Source organism: Patella vulgata, chromosome 7 (assembly GCF_932274485.2).
Source record: "Patella vulgata chromosome 7, xgPatVulg1.2, whole genome shotgun sequence".
NCBI lineage: Eukaryota > Metazoa > Mollusca > Gastropoda > Patellidae > Patella > Patella vulgata.
Window position 1 is genome coordinate 41,521,704 of NC_065885.2, and position 22,392 is coordinate 41,544,095.

At 36.5% G+C, this 22,392-nt stretch overlaps 1 protein-coding gene across 1 annotated transcript in view; it reads right to left on the reverse strand.

The window, feature by feature from the left end:
- The window catches only part of LOC126828352 (alpha-aminoadipic semialdehyde synthase, mitochondrial), a 219,948-nt gene that overhangs the window by 9,245 nt on the left and 188,311 nt on the right, over positions 1–22,392 (reverse strand). The window contains exons 17-21 of the mRNA XM_050558072.2: positions 17,324–17,491; positions 17,066–17,161; positions 13,297–13,412; positions 12,978–13,066; positions 11,047–11,223 (exon numbers count right to left, since the gene is read on the reverse strand). Coding sequence (XP_050414029.1) covers positions 11,047–11,223; positions 12,978–13,066; positions 13,297–13,412; positions 17,066–17,161; positions 17,324–17,491 — 646 coding nt within the window. The remainder of the gene's footprint in view (positions 1–11,046; positions 11,224–12,977; positions 13,067–13,296; positions 13,413–17,065; positions 17,162–17,323; positions 17,492–22,392) is intronic.

Below are 22,392 nucleotides of genomic sequence, written 5' to 3' on the forward strand. Positions count from 1 at the left end.
TGAAAGGCAATTCTTCTAGCTTTCACTTACTCAGTTCAATATCTAATGTTTTAAACTTACGATATTCAAATGTTTTCTTCTTTAAACTGGGCTTTTCAATGTTCAAGTTAAAACTGATAAGAAAGTGATCAGAAATAAGACTATTGTTAACCCCAAGATTTCTTACAGGAAGTTCACCATCCCGCGTAATAACCAGATCAAGTGTGTGGCCGTGTTGGTGTGTTGGTAATGACACAAGTTGTTGAAGGGAATACTGGTCTAAAACCTCTTTCTCAAACTTGACGCAAATGGATTTGATAGGTTGTCAACATGACAATTAAAATCGCCAAGAATAACAAGCCAACAGTGAGGCTGATGTCCCCCGCCGAAATCCCCAAATAAATAGATGACACATATTAAAAGTATCGAGCAATCAAACTGATTAATTAATCGCACATTTATTTTTTTTCAAAAGTATCGAGCAATCAAACTGATTATCAACTATACACTAAGTTTCATCACTCTCTATCAGATAGAATCAAAGTTATCTTGTCCCAAAGCATCGACCAAGGAAATTGCTTATCTCTGCTTAGCTTTAGCTCGATATGTTAATCATTGAACTCAGTCAAGACGAACATCTACATCAAGTTTAAACATTCTACCTCAATTAGAAGGAGAGTTGTTATGTTCCAAAGTCTTGACCAATCAAAATGCTTATTGCTCCTTAGCCTAAGCAGACAATTCTCATCATCTAACTTAGTCAAGGTATTGATGTAATGAAACTATACACCAAGTTTCATCACTCTCACTTAATTAGAACTAAAGTTATCGTGTCCCAAAGCATCAACCAACAAATTGCTTATTTCTACTTACCCTAAGCAGAAAATGCTCATCTTCACACTCCATCAAGGCATTGATCTAATAAACACCTACACCAAGTTTGTGTTCCAAAGTCTCGGCCAATCAAATTGCTTATCGCTCTGCTTAACCTGAGCAGAAAATGCTCATTATCGAACTTAGTCAAGGTATTGATGTAATGAAACTATACACCAAGTTTCATCACTCTCACTTAATTAGAACTAAAGTTATCGTGTCCCAAAGCATCAACCAATCAAATTGCTTATCTCTGCTTACCCTAAGCAGAAAATGCTCATCTTCGAACTCCATCAAGGCATTGACCTAATAAACACCTACACCAAGTTTGAACATTCTAGGTCAATTAGAAGGAGAGTTATTGTGTCCCAAAAAGTGTAACGGACAGACAGACGGATGGACAGACAGACAGACAGATGGACGAACCCATTTCAATAGTCCCCTGCTTTCTTCGAAAGGCGGGGGACAATCAGGTCGAGTTTAGATACAGAAAGTGAGTTCAGCAATGCTTTAAATTTATCTAAAAACAGTGATTCCTGGTATTTAGATGGGGGTCGGTACAACAATACTACCCTAAGTTTACAATTTTTAGTCGATACAATAGAATCAAGATATTCAAAGGAAGACAGATTTAAACGTTTCTGAACATTTACGGAGATGGTTGATTTGTATATTAGTGAGACACCCCCTCCCCTCTTAAGCCGAGTAGCATTCTTAAAGTTGTAGCCCTTTGGAACTAGAGATGCCAATGTAACACTGTCATTGACAGTACCTAGCCAGGTCTCCTTTATGGCAAACAGGTCACAATCGGAATCAATAAGAGTGTCATTTAACTCTGAAGCTTTGTTGTTCACGGATCTGGCATTTAAAAGTAGAACCTTGAACTTTTGTGTCGTAAAGCCTATTTCGATTTTTGGTTCTGTTAAATTTGAATGATTTACAGCTCTCAAAGTATGCACATGATGATTGCGTATTTGGGAAACACGAACAGGAATTGCTTGTCTGCATTTTCGCCCAGCAGTACAACCTCGCCTGGTTCGCTTTATGATTGGCTTCGTAACATGTTTGAGGAATTGAATCTGGTTCTTATTCAATAAGTCATACGTAGAGTATTGTAAAAGTTGGTCCTTTGAGTATAATCTGGTCATATTGAGAGTTTATCAGTGAGTTTGTTCAATGAAGAGAAATGGCTCACCATCTAGACAGAGTTTGTATACAATGATACACATGAATGATCACTATAAATAACCATATAACATCTTATTTCTCCAATAATTCACAAATTTCAAATAGTTTCACTAAAATTACCTTATTGGTGAGCACTATATAGTCATAGAATTATCCATGCAAAAATTCAAACACTAAAATAAACGTAAAACTGTAGAATTTCTTAAAAATGTCGTAGAGAAAGAACGAGCAGCCATATGCGCTCAAGTTCACTAGATAATATATATGTACATATGTTATCCAGGGATGCTAAAACATAGCCGTTAGACAGATTCCTTTGGTAATGTTAGTTCTGCCAAAGATTAGATTGATTCAGTCAGTGACATGTTTAGAGGGTGGGGATACATGTTTCAGTATAGATCTCTAATATTACAATCAATGCAACTGATTTGTGACTTTTCTGTTTGCATATTGTCCAGGGTTTTTAAAAATATATTCCTTGCCAGTCTGGCTATCTGAAAAAAGTGGAAAATTATTGTTTTTTTGAAAGATGCTTCATGTAAATTTTGTACATTTTTCATGACATGGCTGTAAAAAATTATCTTTTTGAAACAATTCCAGATTATGAGTGTGTAATTTGTAACTTGTCTAATTTTTTCACAGAACTTAAATACTGCCTTTAATAAGAAAGATTTTTAAATTTTAGCACAAAAGGCCAATGGACCTGAGATGCACCGCTGTACATAAAGCAGCATGTATACTTAAAGGGCCATCACTTTTCACTTATTCTTTGGGTTTTTTTCACCAGTATGTTACCAGAACATATGGGAAGCATATATAGGACACACCTCACCAAAGTTATGTTTAGTCTTTCTCTCCCTTTCCCTTCCTTTTGCATGGCGATTTTTGTTGACTTTTTGGTGTAGAATCGAAGAAAAGGCTTTGAAAATACATTTTCTGCCAGGTTTTGGTGAATATTCATGATTTTGTGGCGGAAGGATTCAAGAGTTGAGAAGCTGGTTAGGTTGAAATGTAGGGCCGAAAATTGCATGTTTACTTGTCTCTACTTCCAGCTTGTGTATCTCAAGTTTTTCATCGTGAACCTCATACATGCTTGTGGGAAAGATGTTTGCCACATGTTGCTCCATCTGCAGCAGAAAGCGTTTTACCGAACGAAAATTTGGGAAAAAGTTAGAGCCGGTCTAAGAGACGAGAATTAACAATGGGGAAATCATTAGTGACTGTGGCTAGATGTAGGGTACTGGAATCTGCTGAGGTTTGGCGTTTGTGAATCGACGTCAGGACATCGACTAGTCCGGGTATTATTTACCAGAATAATGTGTATTTTTTCTTAGTCCATTATAAACATGTGATATGTCGGATTAGTTATTCTGGGATGTCACTGAAGAATTTTTATCTATAGTTTGAAAATTTTAATTTTTCTGCGGAATGTTCAGAACAAATTTTTCAGAGAATATTGCAGTGCAAACGTCGGTACCAGTAGGCTATTTGGCGCCAAACCATATATTGGAAAATTGCGGTATTTTCGAGTATTTTAAATTTATCGTCAACATAATTGATTTATTGAAATTTCCGTCCAGCTCTAGAAAATACACAAACTTTTTGACTAAAGGTAGACTGTTTAACCATGCAGTATCATAAACACATTCAACTTTTAAAAAACCAGCGGTTGCCAGGCAGGATATGCCCACATTTTTCAAGAGATGGATAGAGAACAAGCAAAAGCGATTTTTTGTAACATCAAGGGCCATAATTCAGGAAGGTAAGATCAGATATGTGCGATTATCAACAGGAACCAAGATCTTTGGGTTATAAACATGCATTTCAAGTTTCATTAAAATCGGATCAAAATTGTGACCTCTAGAGGGTCCACAACCTTGATATACCAGATGTTTACACTATTTGCGTAGAGGGGCAGCCATTTTGTCTGGCAGTTTTCGTCCGATTTCCATGAAATTGGAACTCCACCAACACTACGGTGTAACGATGACATTTTCAAACGTTTTTTTAAATCAGATAATAATTGTGACCTTGAGGGACCACAAGCTAAAAACACGATTTTTCGTACAATCAGGGGCCATCATTCAGGAAGTTACTATCCGATATGCTCGAATATCGAAAGAAACCAAGAATTTTGGCTTATAAACATGCATTTCAAGTTTCATTAAAATCGGGTGAAAATTGTGACTTCTAGAGAGTCCGCAACCTTGATATACCATATTTTTACACTATTAGCGTACAAGGGGCTGCCATTTTGTCCGGCAGTTTTGGTCCGATTTTCACGAAATTCGAACTCAACCGTCATTAAGGTGTAACAGTGTTATATTCGAATTCAAACCATCATTAGTGTATAACTGTGATATATTCACAAGCTAAAAAACGTGATTTTTCGTACAATCAGGGGTCATAATTCAGGAAGTTACGGTCCGATATGTGCAAATATCAAACGGAACCAAGATCTTTGGGTTATAAACTTAAATTTCAAATTTCAACAAAATCAGATAAAAATTGTGACCTCTATAGGGTCCACAAGCTAAAAACGCGATTTTTGGTATAATCAGGGGCCATAATCCATGAAGTTACGGTCCGATATAGCCAATATCGAAGTTACGGTCAAAATCGAATAAAAATTGTGAGCTCTAGAGGGTCCACAACCCTGATATACCATATTTTTACACTGTTTGCGTTCGAGGGGCAGCCATTTTGTCCGTCAGTTTTGCTCCAATTTTCACGAAATTAGAACTCAACCGTCATTAAGGTGTAACAGTGTTATATTCGAATTCAAACCATCATTAGTGTATAACTGTGATATATTCACAAGCTAAAAAACGTGATTTTTCGTACAATCAGGGGTCATAATTCAGGAAGTTACGGTCCGATATGTGCAAATATCAAACGGAACCAAGATCTTTGGGTTATAAACTTAAATTTCAAATTTCAACAAAATCAGATAAAAATTGTGACCTCTATAGGGTCCACAAGCTAAAAACGCGATTTTTGGTATAATCAGGGGCCATAATCCATGAAGTTACGGTCCGATATAGCCAATATCGAAAAGGAAACGAGATGTTAGGGAGGTAAATCTATATTTCAAGTTTTGTTTAAATCGGATAAAAATTGTGACCTGTAGAATGTCCACAAACAATTGTGGTCGGACGGACAAGGGCGACGACAATATACGTCCACATGAAAATGTGGGCGTGTAAAAATAGCTAGCCTACACATAATATGTACTGTATGCAGTAATGAAAGGAGGCATCTTAGCTAATAACGACAAACATTTCATGTAGTGATAAGTGTACTACGAGAGAAATTTTGCCCAGAGAGCGGTGCTACTATCTATTTCGAATTCCAACTGTCAAGGGTTCTTTTTTTATATGCAAGCCAGGCCCTCCTCCCTGCATCACTGACAAGAAGGGTAAAGATAGGTTGCCAGGCAACAAAACATACGCCCACAGCAGCTCAATCGTCTGAGCGGTCGACAAGGGCTGTCGCATATTTATTCCTTTGTAGGTAATTGGGGGCCTTTAGAAGACAGTTCCATACAGATCAGATTATAAATTTTGTCGTTTGAGGGTTTACAAGGTTCTACAAACTGAAACAAGGGTCTCAACTTTGGAAGTAATCTACAGAAATTGTTGAAATTTGACAGGCTTTTTCGTTTTACTAATTTAAATAATGCATATAAATTTCATACAGATCACATGATCACTTTTGTCATTCAAACGTTCACAATCGCCATAACTCTAGAAATTATTGACAGAAATTGCTGAAATTCAATAGACCTGTTTCACAAATTTAAATGATGCATAAAAATTTCATACATATTGGATGATAACTTTCATCAATCAAGCATTAACAAGGTTTAACAAAGTGAAACAAGGGCATTAACTCTAGAAGTAATTATTGTAAATTGCTGAAATTCAATAGGCTTTTTCGTTTCACTAATTTAAATCATGCATATAAATTTCACAAAGATCGGGCAATATCTCTAGACGTAATAAACGGAAATTGCTGAAATTCAATAGGCTTCTTCGTTGCAGACGTAATAAACAGAAATTGCTGAAATTCAATAGGCTTCTTCGTTGCAGTAATCTAAATAATGCATATAAATTTCAGAAAGATCGGATGATAACTTTTGAGCGTTCACAAGGATCAATAAAGTGAAACAAGGGCCATAACACTTTACGTAATAAACGGAAATTGCTGAAATTCAATAGGCTTCTTCGTTTCCCTAATTTAAATATTGCATATAAATTTCACAAAGATCGTAAGTTAACTTTTGGCATTAGAGCGTTCACAAGGTTCAACAAAGTGAAACAGGTGCCATAACTCTAGATATAATAAACGGAAATTATTGAAATTAAATAGGCTTCTTCATCTCACTAATGTAAACAACATATACTATTCAAAAAAAGTAGGGGATATTTGATTTTGGGGGCATAATACTAAAATATGCAAATGACTACGAAAAAAGTCACTATAGAACCTAACAGAAGAAACATTTCCAGTTACATGTGACGCCCAAACGCACCAATAGCTACCGCATGGAATGCAGGTGATGCTTGGGATCATCATGGGGGTCCAACCCAAGATTTGCACGACTCTGACTTTGAATGTTACAGTCATTGTGGCATTGAATTCCAGGGTGGAAACATCAGTTTAATTGTTTTAGTGACCAGAAAACAAATTTTGATATGCGTCGGCTTACCCAAAATGAAAGGTTACGTGCCCTTGGCATGCTACAGATCGGCACAACACAGGCGGTTGTGGTGCGGACGATGAATGTTTCTCAGTCTGTCATAAGCAGGCTATGGTCCAGATACCGTGATACACAATCTGTACAGGACAGACCACGCTCAGGTCGACCAAGGGCGACAACTCAAGCCCAGGATCGATTTATCCGTACCTTGGCCTTGAGAAATCGTGTCATCACAGCAAATCAGATCAGCGCTCGTCTTCAAACAGACACTGGTGTGAGAGTGAGTGGCCAGACGATTCGGAATCGACTGCATAGGGGTCACCTTCGCGCCCGACGTCCTCGCGTGATCCCTTGTTTGAGAGATCATCACATTCAGGCAAGACGTCGTTGGTGTAGGGATCGTCAACACTGGGATAATCGACGCTGGAGCAATGTGATGTTTTCAGATGAGTCAAGGTTGACTGTTGATTTTTTGGACAGACGTAGGAGGGTGTGGCGTCGTCGAAACGAGCGCTTCCAAGACGTTAACGTCATCAGACATGATCGATTTGGGGGTGGTTCTGTTATGGTGTGGGGAGGCATCACTGTTGCTGGAAGAACGGCTTTACATGTTGTTGCAGGGCGTGTTACAGGCCAGTACTACCGGGACAACATCTTGGCAGTCCATGTTGTGCCGTTCGCACGACGCAAGATGTCACAGGGCCAGGATCGTTACAGGTTACCTCCAACAACAGAACATCACCACATTACCTTGGCCAGCACTGAGTCCCGACCTCTCCCCCATCGAGCATGTCTGGGACATGCTTGGACAGAGGTTACGTCAACGTCAACAACGTCCTGCCAATGTCCAAGAACTTGCTGCTGCGTTGCAACAGGAATGGGACAATCTGGACCAAAATGACCTTAGACGTCTCATTAGGAGTATGCCACGTCGGATCAATGCTTGTTTGGCAAACAGAGGAGGATTTACCCGTTACTGACTTGGTTGTGATGCTGTGGTAACTTTGCTGTTTGACCCCGGGTATCATTTTACCCTTATAATGGTCAGTCTGTGCCTTACTTAGTCTAACGATCATTTGGAATAAATCGATGAATGTGAACTTCATTTCATTTTGTCATTTGTTTCTTCGTCAGTTTCATTAGGTGACTTTAATAACACTTAAAAATCAAATATCCCCTACTTTTTTTGAATAGTATATATCAATTTTAAATTTTAAATACGCCAGAAGTTTGAATCCAATGGCAATCTCTAGCGTCTGGTTATTCCACTCTATACCGATAGTATTTAATGCGCATGCTCTCCAGATAAGAATATGACGTCACTGTTTGACAGGACTTGTGGAATATATCTAGCCTCTTTCTACGAGCCCCTTGTTAAAAATGGCGCTGAAATGCACCATGGTTTACGATTCGTATACAAACGGTAAAATGTTTATTTTGTCTTAATTATTGGATATCAGAAGCCCATCTTTTCTCTGTAAGATCACAACATCAATGTTGATTTAAAATGACAAATAATTTGTGTTTTCAATGTCGAAGATTTTGGATGATATCGATTTAGAGACTTAGCTACTTTAACCAGCGGCTGCCAGGCAGGATACGCCCACATTTTGCAAGAGATGAATAGAGAACGAGCTAAAAACAAAACTGATTTTTTGTACAATCAGGGGTCATAATCCAGAAAGTTATGGTCTGAAATGCGCAAATATCAAAAGGGACTGTGATTTTGGGAATATAAAGATATCTTTTAAGTTTGATCAAAATTCGATAAAAATTGTGACCTCTAGAGGGTTCATAACCTTTGTATTATATACTTATACACAACTTGCGTAGGGCAGTTTCATTTTGATTTTCCTGAAATTCCAATTCAACCTTCATTATGGTGGAATGGTGATATATCAAAACAGTTTTTAAAATCGGAAAAAAAATTGTGACCTCTAGAGAAACCACAAGTTAACCAGTGGCTGCCAGGCAGGATACGCCCACATTTTCGAGAGATGGATAGAGAACAAGCTAAAAAGAAAGTGATTTTTCCTACAATCAAGGGCCATAATTCAGGAAATTACAATTCGATATGCGCAAATATCGAAAGGAACCAAGATCTTTGAGTTATAAACTTACATTTCAAGTTTCAACAAAATCAGATAAAAATTGTGACCTCTGATATACCATATTTTTATGCTATTTGAGAACGAGCGGCGGCCATTTTGTCTGTCTGTTTTGGGCCGATTTTCACGAAATTCAAACTCAGCCGTCCTTAGGGTGTAATGGTGATATAATAATACGTTTTTTTAAATCGGATAAAAATTATGACCTGTATAGGGTCCACAAGCTAAAAACTCCATTTTTCGTACAATCAGGGGCCATAATTCAGGAAGTTACGGTCCGATATGAACGAATATCGTAAGGATCCGAGATCGTTGGGTTATAAACTTACATTTCAAGTTTCAACAAAATCAGATAAAAATTGTGACCTCTATAGGATCCACAACCTTGATATACATAAAAATGTGGGCGTATAAAAATGCGATTTTTCGACAAATCAGGGGCCATAATCCAGGAAGTTACGTTCAGATATGTGTGATTATCAAAAAGGAACCAAGATCTTTATGATAAAAACATATATTTAAAGTTTCATCCAAATCAGATAAAAACTGTGGTCTCTAGAGGGTCCACAACCTTGATATACCATATTTTTACACTATTTTGTGTACTAGGGACGGCCAATCACGTCCATCAGTGTTTTCACGAAATTCGCGAGAGAGAGAGAGAGAAATGGGGTTTAACTCCACTCGACACAAACTAGGTCATTTCGGGACTAACATATGGTTTAATTTTATTTCAATAATTCGTTTGCGCATAGGGGTCTTTAGCAGTGGGAGGAAACGGGAGGACCCGGAGAAAACCCACGAGGTTGGACAGGCGACCCTACACCTTGTCATGTACAACTGTGATTTGAAACCACGCCAGTCGACTCAGTGACAGACTTTATGATACAGCACGCACACGCTAACCATTCAGCCATCCAACCCCCACTAAAATCCAAATCAACCATCATTAGTGTATAACTGTGATATATTCACATGTTTTTTTTAAAATTGGATAAAAATTGTGATCTCTTTAGGGACCACAAGCTCAAAACGTGATTTTTCGTACAATCAAGGGCCATAATTCAGGAAGTTACAATCCGATATGCACAAATATCAAAAGGAACCAAGATCTTTGGGTTATACACATGCATTTCAAGTTTCATCAAAAACAGATCAAAATTGTGACCTCTAGGAAGTCCACAACCTTGATATACCAGATGTTCACACTATTTGCGTACAAGGGACGGCCATTTTGTCCGACAGTTTGGTTTGATTTTCAAAAAATTCAAACTCCAGCATCATTAGGGTGCAATGGTGATATACTAAAACGTTTTTTTTAAATCGGATAAAAAATGTGACCTGTCTTGAGGGACCACAAGCTAAAAGTGAGATTTTTTGTACAATCAGGGATCATAATTCAGGAAATTACGATCCAATATGCGCGAATATCAAAAGGAACAAAGATTTTGGGAATATAAACAAGCATTCCAAGTTTCATCAAAATCGGATGAAAATTGTGACCTCTAGAGGATCCACAACCTTGATATACCATATTTTACACTATTTCCGTACAAGGGGTGACCATTTTGTCTGGCAGTTTTGGTCCAATTTTCACAAAATTTGAACTCAACCAACATTAGGGTGGAACAGTGATATACTAAAACGTTTTTTTTAAATCTGATAAAAAATTGTGACCTCTAGAGGGACCACATGCTAAAAACGTGATTTTTCGTAAAATCTGGGGCCATAATTCAGGAAGTTTCGATCCGATATGCGCAAATATCGAAAGGAACAAAGATCTTTGGCTTATAAACATGCATTTCAAGTTTCATCAAAATCGGGTCAAATTTGTGACCTCTAGAGTGTCCACAAACTAAAAACGTGATTTTTCGTACAATCAGTGGCCATAATCCATGAAGTTATGGTCCGATACATACCAATATCGAAAGGAACTGAGATCTTTGGGAGATATACCTATATTTCAAGTTTCGTCCGGACAGAGGCGACGACAATATACGTCCACATGAAAATGTGGGCATATAAAAGTACCAAATGACGATAAATATTTTATTGACTGTTTAAAGATTTACAATTTAGAGATGGAAATGAAACAGTCTTTGAAGGAGATGAAGATAATTTGAAGAAGTATGTACTTCTTTTTTTATTCTACCTCTCTGCTATAACCATATTAATCCAGATAAAAACTTATATTACCTTCTAAAACCATCTTTGTGGCAATGGCAGTTGGCAAACCGACTGTTTTAGCCATGGCTGAGTAACCATTGACATCACCATATGCAACTAAATTATACTGACGTCTTTCTAATGTTTGATCTGGCCATTTAATTTCTACATCATGATGCATTAACAGCATGTCACGTTCATTTAGACCTGTAGTATGAAAATAGGATATAATACTTCAAAATTATTACCATTTATACTATAGTTGAGTCTAAAATCCAAGAAAAAAAGAAAATCTAGAATTAAAGTCAGAATTTGAAATAAATTCCATCTAACACATATCAGGTACCCATAATATCAAACTGAAACTCATAACTTGAAATTTTAAAAAATCAAACTTGATCAACAATTGTAAAATGGTATTTTCTCTCTTGAACATCCTGGTCATGCTGAAGACAAATGTCAGTAATCAATCAATCATAAATACTGCACCAAATACAAAATAAATAGCACCATCATATTCCTTGTAAAAAAAATAAAAACCAGGGCCTTTATGAGAGGAATAGAAAAATGGGGTTTAACATCCAATAATTTACTTGCTCGTAGTGGCTTTGAGCAGTGGTAAAAAACTGGAGGACCATGGAGTAAACCAATGAGGTTGGGCAGTTGACACTATTCCTTGTCAAATAAAAGCTTGGCATTGAAACAATGCCATTTGACTGGTTATTATGAAGATACAACAATCATTTGATTATACAGTGCACTCTGTCACATCCGACATCGTACAGGATCGTTACAATATGTCGGATTACGCAGAGTGTCAGAATACCCAGTTTTCTCAAAACCGGAAATATTGTAACTTCGAAAACCGGAAGCATTATTATAATGTAGCTTCGAACATAGAACTTCGAATCACCAGAATGTTATTCCCTTTAAAAATGATAAACCTTTCTGTACATTCAAAATTTTATTACATTAATTTTTATTTCATTTAACATGCGTAGGCATTTTGAATAGGTCAAGTCTGTCGTTAATTTATCTTCATTGCCGTCTTCAGTTGATCGCACTCTTGTCTTTGTTATCACGTGTTCATTGATAATGAATGGGCGTACTCGATTGAAGACAATCGAGTGAAAATGGGTACTTCGGGCTACAACGCATGTGTCGACTGGATATATAAATATCTCATCCAACCAAGCCGTCGAAACCTGTTCGGCGTGTTTAATTACGTCACAATTCTACTCACACCACCTCCGTTGTCGGGACTGACAGAACTGTGACAGGACTGAATTCTGCGTCACTCAATTGTAATTCTGTCAATTCGGGACGTTCCGGACTGCGAATCGAGCATCTCCAGGTCGTCGTCACACGGTTCGAAGAGATCCGTAGGGTGACCAAACTTATAGGTTATTCAGGTTCAATCAGCATGCGCAACGAATGTTTCCAACAGGAGCTAGGAATATTTTTACGACTGTGAATTCGGGGGAAAATTCTTGGATATTCTTGAGTATTTGTCACAACTGTCGTACAAGAGATTAAAATTATCAAAGTAATCAACAAAGACCCACGGTAGCGAGGTAATTGATTGGTGATTGATTGTTAATCTTTTGTGGCTTCACACCCATCCAGTTTTAATCTCATGGATAATTGATCGGTAAGTGTTTGATTCACACCCACCGATTGAAGGCCGGATTATATCCGTGTCGATGCAATGGAAATCGTATGACGGGACGGCTGATTGATGTCGTAATCCGGAACGTACAGAGGTCAAATTACCATGAGATTTTTTGGCTGAAGTAATAAGGAAATAAATCGGGACATGAAAATGGTGTCCGATGTAACAGAGTGCCGGAGTGATCAGAGGTCGGATGTGACAGAGTGCACTGTATATGTATAGACATTCCCTCTGTATCAAAATGATTTTAACAAGTTATTAATATATATATATCGATGGTCATACTCACCATATCTGAGTCTTTTAGCCAGATAATTGGACAGGGTATAAAATGGTGAACCTTGTTTATCTAATGGTTTATCATCTAACAGACCAAGCCTAGTCAAATATACACCCATCAATTAAAATAAATATGTGCAATTGTCCAGAGAAATTGCTTATAAAGTTTAAATATAAATATGTTACATAGTTCCTTGATGTTAAAAAAGTTAAAACATGTTAGATTGTTCATAGAAATATGTCAGACTTACTTATGAGAAAATCTCCTTTCACTTAATCTGATCTTAAATGTTTAAAATAATGACTGGCAAATAATGATCTAAACTTACTCTACTATGGAATTTAAACAGTAATCATCTTTATTAACTTTCTCATAAACTAAATCTTTTAATGTATCAGATAAAATATCAGGAGATTTACCAAATAAATCGCACAGGAAAGATTTCTGAAATAACAAGTAGTACTTAGCCCTGCAAGATACGCTCACATTTTGCAAGTGATAGATGGATAGGGAATGAGGAAAATCAATAGAGCTCATCTTCTCATTGTCCCAATGCTTCACATCAAATTTGAAAACAAAATTAGTTAAATACATATGCATTCAAAGGCTTAGTTTTAAAAATATTGTTATTGGCCAAGGCTATTGTATAGTTTTAGGGTACTAGCCCAAATTGAGACAATGAACAGTGATCAAAATATACATGAAATAACCCTCATGTTGTAAAATACAGTGTTTCAATAGCGTTCAACACAAATGTAAATCTGTTTGTTGTTTAATACAAGTGTATTTCTTTAATAATTCAATGTGAATTAAATATACATTATGCAAGAGCTAAATCTGCCAATTTGCAGGTCTTTCTTTAGGCTTGAAATGTTATCTAAATTATCAATTAGACATTAATTAACTTATCCAGACCATAATCAACATTCAATGGCATTGCTAGCCTGCGATATTTACTGGATTATAACCTGGTCTGCTGCTTCTGATTAAATCAAAAAATGGATAATCAAGACTATGTTTTTTATCATACCAACTTTCATCAAATTCCCTTTACATTATCTAGTTTTTAACTATTATAGTGAGAACTACCAGCTCATTATATAATCTCCCATAATATATCTTTAACAACCCAGACTGTATTAAACAAGAAGTTGAATTTGGATGCACACCAAAATAGAATTCATTCAAGATCTTTCGATCCTTAACATATTTATTAAGTTTCTTTTCTTCTGAATTAGAAAAAATTGTAGCCTGTGGAAGGTTCCCCAAACTACATACATATTTCACATTTTGAATAAAAAGTAGGGGTTGCATACCAAAATCAAACTTTTGACCCTGGTCCTACCATCTGCAGTTGATACGCAATAACGTCTCTCCTCTGTGAACAGAACAGTTCTCCTTTGCCGGTGTCACCAGTTCTGGTGTTGTTGGGCAAACTGTAGACGTTCACGTCGATGGCGAGGGGTGAGGATCGGTCCACGGTAAGGTCTACGGCAATACGGCACTGTATCGGTATTGATGGGTCTTCCATGTGTTCCCACTGTCTGACAGGCTGTCTCAGATGCATGTGAAGGGATTCTGCACGTGCTGTCGTCCAACATGACAGTCTTGACGCCTTGTGGTAACCCCTGGTCTACCAGTTTGGGGGTAATCATCCGTGGTGTTGGTGGCCCGAAAGCGTTGCTGAAGCGTGTAGATGGTCCGAACATTGACCTGGAAGTGATTGCTTGGGCAGTGTGGCCAGCATTGGGTCTTCCAAGCGCCTGGTTCCTCGGAGCATGGGGGTGCATTTTATAGGGCCGGTTCCGGTAAACAGCACATGCAGCAGGAGTTACATGAAAATCATGGAGAACACCTTACCATCTCAGAAGTCAAGTTGCGTTTTTTGAGAACATTTCCTGGGTTCAATTCTGTGTTTGGGAAAGAGCCTTATTGCTCAGGTAAAGTTGGAGATGTGGTCACAAATATACAATAAAAACATTTGGCAAGTTTTATGCAATGCATCTATTCAGAGAAATATACCAACCTGACGTTTCTTTTGCTGCTTTGTATATTTTAAGTTTCATCTAAAATTGTGTCTTTTAAATGGGTCCACAAGCTAAAAATGTAATTTCTCGTACAGTTTGGGGCCATAATCCATGAAGTTACTGTCTGATACATGCCAATATCAAAAGGAACCAAGATCTTTGGGATATAAGCCTATATTTCAAGTTTCGTCATAATCAGATAAAAATTGAGACCTGTAGAGGGTCCACAAACAAAACGTGAATGGACACACGGACGGACCAGGGCTATGGCATAATATCTCCACATGAAAATGTGGGTGTACAAAAAACATATGATATTTAAATATAAGAGTGTGATACAGTATACCATGGTAGTCTGTCCTGTACCACAGTATCCTATACAAGGAGTCTGATTGATCACACTAATTGTAGATGCCAAAAGCGTTTTGGTTTTGTCTTAAGTCAATTTTCGAGAATAATCAGTTGTCCTATTCCATTTAGGCGTTGTGCAGATATTTTTGTGGTCTTAACCCTGAGGCTACTCGCTAGGGAGGCTGGGAAGAGATCCTGTGCAGCTGGGGTAATCGCTTGTCACTGTGGGTTGTAAGTTGGTACAGAGAGCATACTAACACAGTAGAAAATCGTTTTGTCATTTATTTTATTGCATAATTATATGTATTAGAATATTATTTATCAGTCACAGCAGACCCGTCATCGTTTATATTCAAACCGTTATGGAATTCGAATATTGTTGTCACTTTGTTTAGTATCTGGAATTTTGTCGCAGTTTGCATGGTGACAGTATGGTTGCACTTGATTCCAGGTATTGTACACGTCTGATTACTGATCCTGTTGCTGGAGTTAGTCATTTATTGCTGTCGATTAAGTATGTTTTGCATAACGGAGAGTGAGAGAAATGGGGTTTAACATCCACTCAACACAAACTAGGTTTTTTCAGGACTAACAAATGGTTTAATTTTATTTCAATAATTCGCTTGCAAGTAGGTGTCTTTAGCAGTGAGCGGAAACCGGAGGACCCGGAGAAAAGCCACGAGGTTGGATAGGCAACCCTACTCCTTGTCACGTACAACCAGGGATTCGAAACCACGCCAGTTGACTCAATGACAGGCTTTATGATACAGCGTGCACATGCTAACCAAACTGCCATCTATCCCCCCTTTGCATAACGGTATAGCAAATTAGTCTGTACATTGAAATCGCCTTCATTTTGGATTGGGTTTGTTTAAAATGCTACATTTTGTATGCATGTTATTTACACAAAGTCTATGTCTTTCAGTCAATCACTGTGTCAGTGCTGTATTTTGTGAACCAGAATAACCAATTTGAAGAGTCGTTCGAAGTATGTCTCCCCCATTTGGTTTCGGTCCTTTGGTCATAATTGCAAACGAAATAACATAATATGTTTTCGAATAGAACTTTGTTCATGAAATTTGTGATTTTTTAAAAATTTTAACTATAAAGATTTTTACTATCTATCGCAGATATAAAAAAATTTCTTTATATTCCACAAATAAAATACCATGGTAGCCTATATGCCATTCCTTGTATATGCCAAATGCCAATTCGGTCATCATGTGGTATGGCCTTGTTATCAAATTCAAAGAGCTAAATCTCTATTCTTTTGAACCAGAAATGGACACAAATGGGTCGCAACGCATATAATAATGTAATATGAATGTATATAAACTGATTTACATTCAATCATTTCTGTTTTTACTGTAATTTCTAATCAGTTATGTTTGGCGAAATACGTGACGAGTCCAAACTGAATGGTCCTCTTTGGCATTTGGTTATTCCAGTCTACACTGGTACATGTAGTATTCTCCTGTGGGATATGTTTAGCCTCATTCATCGAGCCGTTTCATTACAAATGGCACTCAAAAGAATTCTGGCACACGATTCGTGTTCCAATTTTAAAATGGTCATTTTGTCTTAAATATTGGATAATAGAAGCTCATACAGTACAGTAAATGATATCCTCATACATGTATCTACCTGTAGACTCACAATGGTAATGATGTCACTACAGTAGCTAAGTACAAGAATTAGTAATCTACAATATATACCTACCCAAGATAATTCTGGTCCATTTGGATGCAGATTAGAATGAGGATTGGTATCAAATAACCCTAATGCCATTAATCCTTTAATCTGCCGGGAAAATCCCTACAAAGTAAACATTTACATACTAAATCATATAGATTGATCATTTTATTACAAAAATTTATCTTTAAATGCATATAATGATTTTTCTTAAGAACAATATGAAGCAACAACCCCACGCACCCTTTTACCATCCTTAGACAAAAAGAACATTATTTATTTTACCTCATATCTTATTGTTCCTCTCAAAATGGTGCCAACATTGTCGATGCCATAAGCTTTAGCATAAGATGTCGAATCCCGGTTTGGGAATCCTTCCAAAGCAAAGCCTGGCATAAACTGAAGTTTAGAAGCAACATTCAATAACCCACCCTCACCTGGAATATCAATAATCTGAAGAAAAAAAATAGAAATGAAATGAAATGAAATCGAGTTTAACGTCCTACTGTTCTGCTCCTACACTGGGCTAATGAAGACAGGCATACGCCATACAGTGTGCTACGAGTGAAATTTTGCCCGGGCAGCGGCACTATTGCCTACTCTTATATCGATTTCCAACTGCCAAGGGATCTTTTACGTGCATTCTAATGTATACACGGGACCTCGGTTTTCCGTATCATCCGAAGGACTAGACAGCTGTCCTTGTCAGTCCCTCTGTTCTGCACCACTGACCAGGGGAAACCACGTCAGAAAATCCAGATGAACTTTCTTGGCCAATGCAGGGATCGAAGGAAAAAGATAGGTTGCCAGGCAACAAAACATACGCCCACAGCAGCTAAATCGTCTGAGCAGTCGACAAGGGCTGTCGCATACAGATCTCAACTCAACTGTGGAAGTAATCTACAGAAATTGTTGAAATTTGACAGGCTTTTTCGTTTTACTAATTTAAATAATGAATATAAATTTCATACAGATCACATGATTACTTTTGTCATTCAAACGTTCACAATCGCCATAACTCTAGAAATTATTGACGGAAATTGCGGAAATTCAATAGACCTGTTTCACAAATTTAAATGATGCATATAAATTTCATACATATTGGATGATAACTTTCATCAATCGAGCATTAAAAGCGTTTAACAAAGTGAAACAAGGAAAATAATTCTAGACGTAATAAACGGAAATTGCTGAAATTCAATAGGCTTCTTCGTTTCACTAATTTAAATCATGCATATCAATTTTACAAAGATTGGGTGATAACTTTTGGCGTTAACAGCGTTAACAATGTACAGTTAAGTGAAACAAGGGCCATAGCACTAGATGTAGTAAACAGAAATTGCTGAAATTCAATAGGCTTCTTCGTTTCACTAATTTTAACAATGCATATAAATTTCAGAAAGATCGGATGATAACTTTTGGATTTAGAGCGTTCACAAGGTTCAATAAAGTGTAACAAGGGCCATAAATCTAGACGTAATAAACAGAAATTATTGAAATTCAATAGGCTTCTTCGTTTCACTAACATAAATATTGCATATAAATTTCACAAAGATTGTATGTTAACTTTTGGCATTAGAGCGTTTTCAAGGTTCAACAAACTGAAACAGGGGCCATAACTCTAGACTTTAACAGAATTCACAGGGTGCAGTCAAGTGAAACAAGGGCCATAACTCTAGATGTAGTAAACAGAAATTGCTGAAATTCAATAGGCTTCTTTGTTTCACTAATTTAAATAATGCATATAAATTTCAGAAAGATCGGATGATAACTGTTGGAGTTAGAGCGTTCACAAAGTTCAATAAAGTGAAACAAGGGCCATAACTCTAGACGTAATAAACAGAAATTGTTGAAATTCAATAGGCTTCTTCGTTTCCCTAATTTAAATATTGCATATAAATTTCACAAAGATCATATGTTAACTTTTGGCATTAGAGCGTTCACAAGGTTCAACAAAGTGAAACAGGTGCCATAACTCTAGACATAATAAACGGAAATTATTGAAATTAAATAGGCTTCTTCATTTCACTAATTTAAACAACATATGTGACTCGCCGCATCAATATGAGTCGGAATGCGGGAAAATTAATTTTGCACAAGAGACAAAATAAGCGAAAATATTGATTTTGATCGAAATTGAGATTTTAACAAAAATGAGTCAATAAATATACTATCTATCGACTCAAAAGATCAAAATAGCAATAAAACATTTTAAAACGCCTTTATTTGGACGTTTTGTAAGAGTACCGTATTCTTAAATCTGTATTTTTCTGAATATTCTCAGTGGAATTAGATATTTTTCTCTGCTCGCAGCGGGGCGACCTGTCAATCCTCTTGCAAAATGCATGGCATCGATGTAAAGCAGAGAATCTCTAGTTTATTAATATGACCAAAATATTGCCGATGAATTCATTTTGAAGGAATACAAAAGGGTTTTAAAACCCCTAAAAATGTAAACACACTCCCCTTGTTGCTATGCTTCCAACACAATTCGTTTGCTGATTGGGCCAGACAACGCGTGCAAAGCATTGTGGTTCCCTGGCCGCATCGAGGCTCAAGCAGACGATAGAAATTAGATTTGGGCAATGTTATGGGGTGTCTACATGCGATTCACTCTGAGAAGTGGCAGAAAACAACTGTTGTTGTTGTTTATTAAAGATTTAACGTCCAATACAATGAATATGATATTATGGACAGGTTGATTTCATTAAATTATTTACACTTGAAAATTGTTAAAAACACAAAATAAAAAGATCCTCGGATACCAACAACTTAATTCTGAATCTGGTCCTATATAGATAGCCGTTGAGTGTTAATCAAAACATTGTAAATCAATCAACAAGCCGTTCGTGTCATTGAGTAATACTAATCCGTAATCACTTCTCACGGATTAATGATTAGTTGATTGATAATTAACAATGAGGCCACCGACAATTCATTATTTACTCCGAATAACTAATCAAAGCGGCGATGATTTAATGTTTCGTTTGGTCTGTTAGAAAATAATTTATAGTCCTTAAAAGGAAATAAACAAAATAGCCAATAATTTTCTTTCCGAATAGAATTTTATTGATAGGTGAATTCCGTTTACTGTCTTTCATACGGCATGCAAAGTTAAGAATGTATATTGGATATTATTATTGTTTAAAATTCTATTATCACCATGGGTCGGGAAAATGATAACGACTAATGAGTCGAAACGCGACGATTATCGAGTGGGAAAAATAATCTGCCATTGTTTTAATTACACCGCTTCCAAAACGAACATAAGCATTTCATGCCAATGAAATTGAAATTTCTATTCTATTATGAACTCATATTTTGATACCGTTACGGTACCTGATGCTTAAAATAACAATAGACTTATTGTACACGCAAAATCTTAATTCAGGCGTGCAGCTGTGGCGGCTTCTTTGATGATTAAGATAGGCTACTAAACTTGATTACCCAATCAACAACCTTAATCTTCTGACCACTGGCACCAAGGTGCTAAATAATTGATGAGATTAACTGATTAAGTAATAATATACAAACTTAGACTACTAATGTATACACTGTTCTAAATTATAACGCTATCATAGGAAATGTGAATATGCCGCATTTGTTGTGGATGTTTTGCTATGAAAAGAGCGCATTTACAACGGTTTTCGTCTTCGTCACCCTTGAAAACCTAAAGAAGAAAATATTAATATTAAACAACAAAATAACGAAAGTTTTAATGGCATGGTTGCTGTGTGATATTGTTTTGGAACATACCGACACCTTTAACTTGCCTTTTCTAAAAACTGCAGATGTCAGTGCATTCAATTCATTTGCAACTGAGAGCTCGCCCTTTTCCATTCTCGAACGTTAAACAGTCGCCCATGCCCGATGAATTAATAAATTAAATTCTCGTAATGCAATTATATCCACTGTAAATAGCGTTTGTTTACAGCTATCTATACACTGACATCGTAACCATGCCATACGAAAACTTCATAGTATATACAATGAAACTAGTTTCAATTAAGGTGTATAGTCAAACAATGTTAATACCGTATCTTTGATCATAAGGCTTAGTACCATCTCTTTTAATTAGAACTCGGCAGTCAAAACAGTAGATCAATCAACACCCAATTAATTAAGCTGTAAACAAGTCAAACCATATTAATACGGGATCTTTGATCATTAGTACTTTCTCTTTTAATTATTAATATAATCTTTTATTAAATTTATGAGAGTTTTTAGCATACTGTTGTCTTTTGAAAAATGTTCTCTTTTCTTATACTTGACAGCATAAGGTGTTGAATACCGTCGTTTCATTGGTATACCCTACCCTGCAAGGTGTGACCATAACTGATGAGTGACCATAAAATCATCGAATATGTAAAATGATAAATATTCGTTGCATCGACCCAAAACCATGTTTTTCGTATTCAGCGCCCCCGAAAACCTCTAAAATGATATATTACACAAGTACCAAGTATAAGAACTCCAATAATTGCCATTTTGGTGGCCATTTTGAAAAAACAAGATGGAGGATACAGTCCAGTCGATCGCTGATGCTACAATCTTTGTGCCTAATAAAACATATAAAATGACATTGCACCAGCCGATTACAAATATATGGTGATAAAAAACAATAGAATTGTCATTTTGGTCGCAATTTTGTTAAAACAAAATGGTTGATATTGTCGGATTAATTTTACTACTACGATTATCATTTCGGTTGCTATTATTATTATTATTATTACAGCATATTTATAGTGCACCCTTTCATATAACATGTTCAGAGGCACTTTACAAAGTGACAATGTAAATCACACATAAACAACAAGATTATGGGCATGTTAACGATTGTATACAGAGTCAGTTAAAAGCCTGATTAAATAAATGTGTTTTAAGTTGTTTTTTAAAAGAATACAGAGATGTACAACATCTTAAACTAAATGGTAGATTATTCCATAAAACAGGTGCTTGATAACTAAAAGAGCACTGACCATAGGAGACTAGTTGAACAGTTTTGGGCTTTAAAAGTAGTTTATCTGATGTACGTAATGTTCGGCCAGGTGTATAAAGTTCTAAAAGATCTGAGAGATAAACAGGAGCTAAATTATTTAAACATTTAAAAGTAAGTAATAAAATCTTAAAATCAATTCGATATCTAACAGGTAACCAGTGTAAATTATATAAAACAGGAGTTATGTGGTCACATTTCTTAGTTAAAGTAACAAGTCTAGCCGCAGTATTCTGTACTTTTTGTAATTTATCTATAAGCTTTAAAGGTAAACCAACTAAAAGTGAATTAAAGTTATCTAATCGAGAAGTGACCAGAGAATTAACAAGTGACTTAGTGGCCTCTACAGTTACACATT